Raw genomic sequence first — 7592 nt, forward strand, 5'->3', positions numbered from 1 at the left:
AAGTTACGCGTTTCTGAGAAAAACCAATTATGACTAACGAAAATTCGGACAAACAATACATTATGACTTAAAACTATTTGGGAAACAATAGAGACCCTTATATACATATATCGATCGGCATCTTCATCTCAAAGAATTTTGATTTGGGTCGAAACGCATTTTAGGATGACTTAGCGTTGTGCAGTTTTCTTATTATTCAATATATTCACTTTAAAAGGTAGCTAATGTAAAATTGTATGAACCTAGTTTTCATATGAAATCATATTTCACAGAAATAAATTTTACGTTCAAGTAACTTAACTTATTACAAAATCCCTGACTTTACCTGAATATAACATCGGGTAAGGAACTAGCGGATAATGTAATCTTTATTCGAAGCTGATGGGAAAAGTTCAACCTGCGGACTCGGTCAGCTTTTTGTGATATTTGGTGCAAGTTAATAAAGCTAGCGTTAACTTTATACAACGGCTTCCTAGCCTAGTTGGTAGTAACCCTGCCTGTGAAGCAGGAGGTCCCGAGTTCAAATCCTGAATAGGGAATTTATTTGTATGTTCATCACGGATATTCGTTCCTAAGTTCGGTTCTAAAGCCGGACACTTCCTGGTCTAACGTGAGTTATCCTTAATACTTTGAATTGACTTTCATGACTTTTTGGCACGTCTTCGCGTAGAGCTGCTACGATAATTTATACGACGAATTATGTCTATACTTCGTTTTTTTTAGCATTAGAAATTAGGTAAACAATCTTGATGTGTCTTTTAATTGAAAAACACATTTTAAAAATAAGTTACGGCAAATACGTAACAATTATGAATCTAATACGATCATTTATATTCTCCTGCTTTCAGAAGTAATAGTTTTTGATTTTTAAAAAGCGTTTTTCAATTAAAAGACTTGTCAAGATCGCTTACCTTCTTGCAAGTTCTTTCTAATGCTAAAAAAAACGAACTATAGTATAGACTACGCAAATACCTTAATAACTGAAAAATTGAGGATTGAAATTCCAAAGAAGTCTAAATTACTATTATAACCTAATATATGGGCTGGACACTATCAAGAATACTGACATTACTTTGATGGAATGACGTTTTTACTGATAGTGTAGGGATTGACATGAAGGAATGACGGCAAGTAATGAAGTTTATTTAAATAATTTTCGTCAGTATTGGAGTTATGTCAAAGTAATGACGCTAGAAATGACATTACTACTGACAGTGAATTGATTAGAATGATGGAATCAGAAATGACAGAAAGAATGGTGGACGTAAAAGTAATCACAATTTCACACTTTGATTGACAATAAATTCTAAAACGCTATCAAAAAGAATCGTAACAAATTCTATTTTAAATAATTTTGGACCACGCAAAGGATATCTGCGAAAAAAGTTGGAATGGAGACCATTACTATTCAGAGGTCCGGCCAAGAAAGTGGACGCAGTTTTTATTATCAACCAGATCAACCTTTGGGTAAAAACTACAGGTTCTTTGAGTCATTGCCGAAACATTTTAACCGAATGTTAACCTCGTGCCGCCCACCATATAAAATTATAGCCAAGGAATTTATAATCTTGTTGTATTCTCAATTAGGTTGAATTTCTGAGGTATTTGAGAGCGTAAAGGAAACACAGCAGTACAGTCGACGGTCCGTTTATTACTGATTGATACAAGGGGTGCGCGGGGAGCGACACCGCGCCCGCGCCGGTTTGCATGCATATACTACATTTCTCCCACACTAATCTTGAAACCTATTAACAAAGAAATAATTAATATTAAAAATAACAATTAGGTAGGTAAACATTTCCTTATGCCTAAACTTTATAGTTAACATCTTTCCTTGGACGCAACAGACGTCTTGACGAGCATTCTGTGAGAGCGGTCGACTCAGCGGTCTCTTGCACATGTGCGTCGACCGCGCTCGGCAGCCGCACCGGCGTCCCCGGCGCGGAGCCGCTTGGGGAGGCCGGCGGGGAGCCGCCGTTACCGACGCAATCTGCCCACATTTCCTCCTCCGCGCGTGTCTCCCGCGTCACCTCGGAGGCTGACTCACCAGACCCCGCATTATCCCTATTACTAAGAGACCCTTCGGGTGTACTTGAACAACTAATTGAGGGTTCAGACACTAGCGAGCTGGGAAGTGAAGGCGATTGGGTAGGTGTAACTAGGTCCTCTAAATCGCTTATAGTAGCAATACTGTCATTAGGGCCTTTATACTTTAACAATTGGTCCATATGGCGTACACAATAAGAATTATATTTATGCATAAATATTTTAAACATTTTATTGCCAACCCTTTCCTTTAGGACACCTAACTGCCAATTTTCTTTTCGAGCACTGTACCACCGAACCCAAACTTTGTCCCCGAGGTCAAAACAACGACGATGCACCGGCGCCGGTGTTTGCTCGTGCGCGTTATTATTATTAGCAGGAGGTAAAATTAAATCAAGACGCGACCTCAAATTTCTTCCAAACATTAGTTTGGCGGGGGTGGTTCCTGTAGTACAGTGCGCGGTATTTCTGTAAGTAAACAAATACTCATACAAAGCGTCATTCATTTTTTGTTGAGACATATTCTCATTCAAAATACATTTAATCATACGTTTGCAGTTTTTTACTGTATTTTCGGCCTGGCCGTTACTATTTGGGTGGTATACAGGAGAGTTCATGTACTTAATTCCATTGTTAGAACAATAAAGTCTAAACTCGGCGCAATTTATTTTGACATCATTGTCTGAAACTAATACGTTCGGTATACCGAAATACGAAAATAAATATGTCAACTTAGAAATAAGTGCTTGTGTAGTGGTACCATTATTCATATGTAAACAGTCTAGCCACTTGCTAAACGCATCGACCACGACCAGATATACCCGTTGCCCCACCGTCATGTAATCAAAATGAACGCGGTTCCAAACTCCAGGCGGCCGCGGCCAGCTCGCTGGTGCCTCGCGCGGCGGCTTGGCGCGTAATGAAAGGCAGGTGGCGCACGAGCCCGTGCACCGTTCGATGTCCGCGTCAATCCCTGGCCACCACATTCGACTTCGAGCATTACACTTCATTTTAACGATACCTAGATGCGTACTATGGAGTTCTTTCAACAAGCGCTCTCTAAGTATCATTGGAATGACAACCCTATGTCCCCGTAACAAGATCCCCCCTTCCAATTGTAGGTCCGATTTGCATTGGAAATAAGGTCTAATTTGATCGCATACTACTTTACGCGGCCATCCATTTTGCATGTACTTTATAACCGTCTTTAATACGGTATCGTTTCCTGTGGCTTGGATTATTTCGGCGCACGTTACCGCCGGTAATATTGCATTCATAAAATGCAAGGAGTTAAAAGTATCAAACTGGTTATCGCTATCACAATAAGTCTCTGATAAGGGAGCGCGGGAAAAATAATCTGCAACCAAATTATTTTCACTAGAGATATATTGAACAACGTAGTTGTACGCGGACAAAATTATGACATATCTTTGTAGTCTTAAGGCGGTTGTAATGGAAATACCAGTTTTATTGTTAAATATCGATACGAGCGGTCTATGATCTGTTTTTAGGATGAAAGGCTCACTACGACCGTACAGATATTGATGAAACTTTTTGACCGCGAAGATAATAGCCGTCGCTTCTTTCTCTATTTGGCTGTAATTGCGTTCACTACTTGTTAGTGACCTGGAAGCGAATGCTAGCGGCCGCTCCATACCCTCAGCGTCCCGAGTCGATAACACTGCGCCAAGACCGGCGGGGCCCGCATCAGCAGCTAGAACCAGTTGCGCGTCAGGGTCGAAGTGCGCGAGCGCACGCTCAGAGGCCAGCTCGCGCTGCACCTGTCGCACAGCGCGGCGCTGCCGCTCGCCCCACTCCCACTCTGCTCCCGAACGCAGTAATTCATGCAGCGGACTTAACACACTAGACGCGTTTGGAATGAAATTCCTGTAATAGTTAATCATGCCTAAAAAACGTTTAACTTCCGTTACATTTTTAGGTTCCGGTGCATTAATTACCGCTTTTACCTTTTGCGCACTGGATTGAAGCCCTTTTATACTTATTGTGTAACCTAAATAAGTAACACTATTTTTGAAAAACTCACACTTTTCCTTCTGCAGACTGAGACCGGCTTGGTCAAGCCTACTCAGTACTTCCCGTAACCTGCTAAGGTGGACAACTTTGTTGGGACCTGTAATACATATGTCGTCCAGCCAGCAACTCACTCCATCTATGCCGGCAAGCAACGTCTCCATGGCTTTTTGAAAAATAGCCGGAGCATTCGCTAAGCCATATACGAGACGAGTATACTTAAATAATCCCTTCGGGGTGTTTATTGTAGTGAGCTCCTGGGACTCATCGCTTAAAACAAATCCCACCAAAAACATAAATGTAAAAAAGGAGAGCCAAGTTCAATACAAAAATTATGCTTGGCTGTGGGGCTTGCCGCAAAAAGAATATAGATCTAAATGAGTGCCACTGCCAAGTTCTATGCAAAATCCAAATATGTATTTATAGAAACAAAATAACATTATAAACAAGTATTAAATTCTATTTCTTTGCTTTATTGGATACCTATAACAATTGCTGTTATTTAAAAAAATGTGAGATCTTAAAGTAGGTTAGATTTGACTTGGCCAGTTTTCATTATATCAATCATTTTATATATATTGTAATTCTGATAAAACCTGGCCAAGCCAAATCTAACCTACTTTAAGATCTCACATTTTTTTAAATAACAGCAATTGTTATAGGTATCCAATAAAGCAAAGAAATAGAATTTAATACTTGTTTATAATGTTATTTTGTTTCTATAAATACATATTTGGATTTTGCATAGAACTTGGCAGTGGCACTCATTTAGATCTATATTCTTTTTGCGGCAAGCCCCACAGCCAAGCATAATTTTTGTATTGAACTTGGCTCTCCTTTTTTACATTTATGTTTTTGGTGGGATATCAATACTTTTTGTAAAGAAAACTAGGCAGGTATTGAGATTAAATGTTTATTCTTGTGTTTCCGCTGTATGGGTTTTACTTCTGTTCTTTGTATAATTATGTGGTGCCGCGCGCCGCCAACGACACACCGTTGGCCGGTTGTTTAGAGCGTATTACAAGTTTTTTGTATGGGGACACCACTTATTTTTTGGCTAAACTTTATTTTAATATAGCAAATGTAATAATACATATATTGGGGTAGTTTCAAATATCTGCTTGTAACGGTTCCAACGCTACAATAAAAAAATATTTTTTTTGTATGGGGACCCCCCCTATTTTTTAACTTTTTTTTATTTTTAGATTTTTTCCTACGCTTACACACAATAACCGAGCTGGATTCCAAATTTCATCCTTCTAGGTCATCTGGAAGTAGGTTAGGTTTAGGTACTTATATGTCAGTCCCAATAAAAAATGGTTTTTTTGTATGGGGACCCCCCCTATTTTTAAACTTTATTTTATTTTTAGATTTTTTCCTACGGTTACACACAATAACCGAGCTGGATTCCAAATTTCATCCTTCTAGCTCATCTGGAAGTAGGTTAGGTTTAGGTACTTATATGTCAGTCCCAATAAAAAGTGGTTTTTTTGTATGGGGACCCCCCCTATCTTTTAACTTTATTTTATTTTTAGATTTTTTCCTACGGTTACACACAATAACCAAGCTGGATTCCAAATTTCATCCTTCTAGGTCTTCTGGAAGTAGGTTAGGTTTAGGTACTATAAGTCATAAGTCAGTCTTAAAATTTACGACTTTTTGACCTTCATACCTTTATAACCGTTTGAGCTAGCTTCATGAAATTTGGGCTTCTAGATATCCTTATGGATATAATTAAACACACGTAGTTTTATGTGTTTACGTCAAAGATGTTTTGAGTTATAGAAGGGTCAAAAGTGGCACCAAGTGGTTCGTGTAATATTACACTCGGCGCTGGCTAGCCAGTTCCTTTGCTTGAACTTGGCTTGACACGCTGCCGCGTGTCTAGATTGATTGTATGCGTTCTTCAAATCGATTTTACTATAGTGCTCGCCGCCGCCCAGCTTTGCGAACACTTCCTCTATACGAGGGAGCGGATACTTATCAATCACTAAGTCCTTATTCAGAGTAACCGAAAAATCCCCCGCGATTCTTACTTTACCGTTCTCTTTAAGCACTGGTACAATTGGAGTAGCGTATTGGGAATGGTTGACGGGTACCAAAATACCTAACCCTACCAACCTATCTAGTTCAGCTTCTACTTTCCCTTTAAGGGCAAAGGGTATAGGTCGTGGCTTAAAAAATTTAGGGCTAGCTTTATTATTTAATGTTAAAGTGACTTTAAACTTATTAAATGCACCTAGCTCGTCACGCCACAGGTTAGGGTATTGTTCTAACAAAAGATCAAAATCCTTATCTTCACTTATTTTATTTATCCTCGCAGTGAAATATATGTCAAAGGCGGCCATAAAATCGCGGCCTAATAGACCGGGTCCTCCATCTTTGACAACAAAAATGCTGATGCATTTGGTGCTATTGTTAAAAGTAGCATCAATATCAAAAACTCCTAAAGGTGCGATTTTATGGCCGTTATAAAAGCACATACGGACATTACAAGGTAATAATTTGTATTTATGAAACTTATCATAATACAAGGTGTCTGATATGACGCAAGTACCCGAACCGGAATCTAGTTCCATAGTGACAAGATTATCCCCTAACTGTACTTCAATTTCAATAGGTTTTATTGAAACGTACCTTAATCTATAGTTTTGGCACTCCACGCAGCACGACGCATCATCCGAAGTATCACTATTTTGCTGCACTATATTATTAATTCGCGACAACTTGGCCTTACACACTTTTTTCAAATGACCAACTAAACCGCACTTTTGACACTTGTAACCCTTATATTTGCACTGGTCCGCATCATGATTTTTCATGCCACACACGGTGCACTTGCGAACCTCTCGTCCGCGGTCGGTGGCGGGTTTCGGCCCGCTCACCCGGTACACCGGTTCCTCCTTCACGAGCGCCGCCGCCGTTGACTCCGTGGCCGTCGCCCGGGCATGGCGCGCACTCGCCGCCTGCTGTGCCACCTCCAAGGCTTTCGCAAACGAAAGCGAAGTAGCGTCCTGCTCGAATAAGCGATCACGTTCGCGGCCTACGTTCATGCCTAGCACAAAACGATTCACTAGCAACATGTCCAATGCAGTGCCGAACTCGCAGTGCACGGCGAGTCCGCGAACTCGCGCCGCCCATCCCTCGACGCTTTCTCCCGTTGTCCTTCTCGCCTCGAAAAACTTCTCCCTGTCGGCGAAGGTACACCTTTTCGGCGAGAAATGCTTGTTTAGCACTTCGACTAAAGCGTCAAACGCAACATCCTCTACTTTCTTAGGATGCACGAGATCTGTGGCCAGACGGTAGGTATCATCCGACAGATGAGTGAGTAATAACGGTGCCTTCTTGGCATCTACAACTGAATTTAAAAGAATATACTGCTGCAGCCTTCCATGAAATATCTTCCACTCTTGAGAATTAAGGTCAAAAACTGTAAGACTTCCGATACAAGTAGTCGTCATAATCAACGGTTATTTTTTTCCACGCGCGGGTAGATTCGTCGCCAGTGAGGTATT

At 40.5% G+C, this 7592-nt stretch overlaps 1 protein-coding gene across 1 annotated transcript; it reads right to left on the reverse strand.

Moving 5' to 3' along the window:
* Window positions 1-1633: 1633 nt before the first annotated feature.
* LOC134675816 (uncharacterized) lies at window positions 1634-7592 on the reverse strand. Its single transcript, XM_063534113.1, has 2 exons — window positions 6715-7592; window positions 1634-1745 (listed from the first exon to the last, which is right to left on the reverse strand). Exons 1-2 carry the CDS (start codon window positions 7536-7538, stop codon window positions 1733-1735), a joined length of 837 nt encoding a protein of 278 aa, XP_063390183.1. The 5' UTR covers window positions 7539-7592; the 3' UTR covers window positions 1634-1732.

This window comes from Cydia fagiglandana, chromosome 23 (genome assembly GCF_963556715.1).
Source record: "Cydia fagiglandana chromosome 23, ilCydFagi1.1, whole genome shotgun sequence".
Taxonomy (NCBI): domain Eukaryota; kingdom Metazoa; phylum Arthropoda; class Insecta; order Lepidoptera; family Tortricidae; genus Cydia; species Cydia fagiglandana.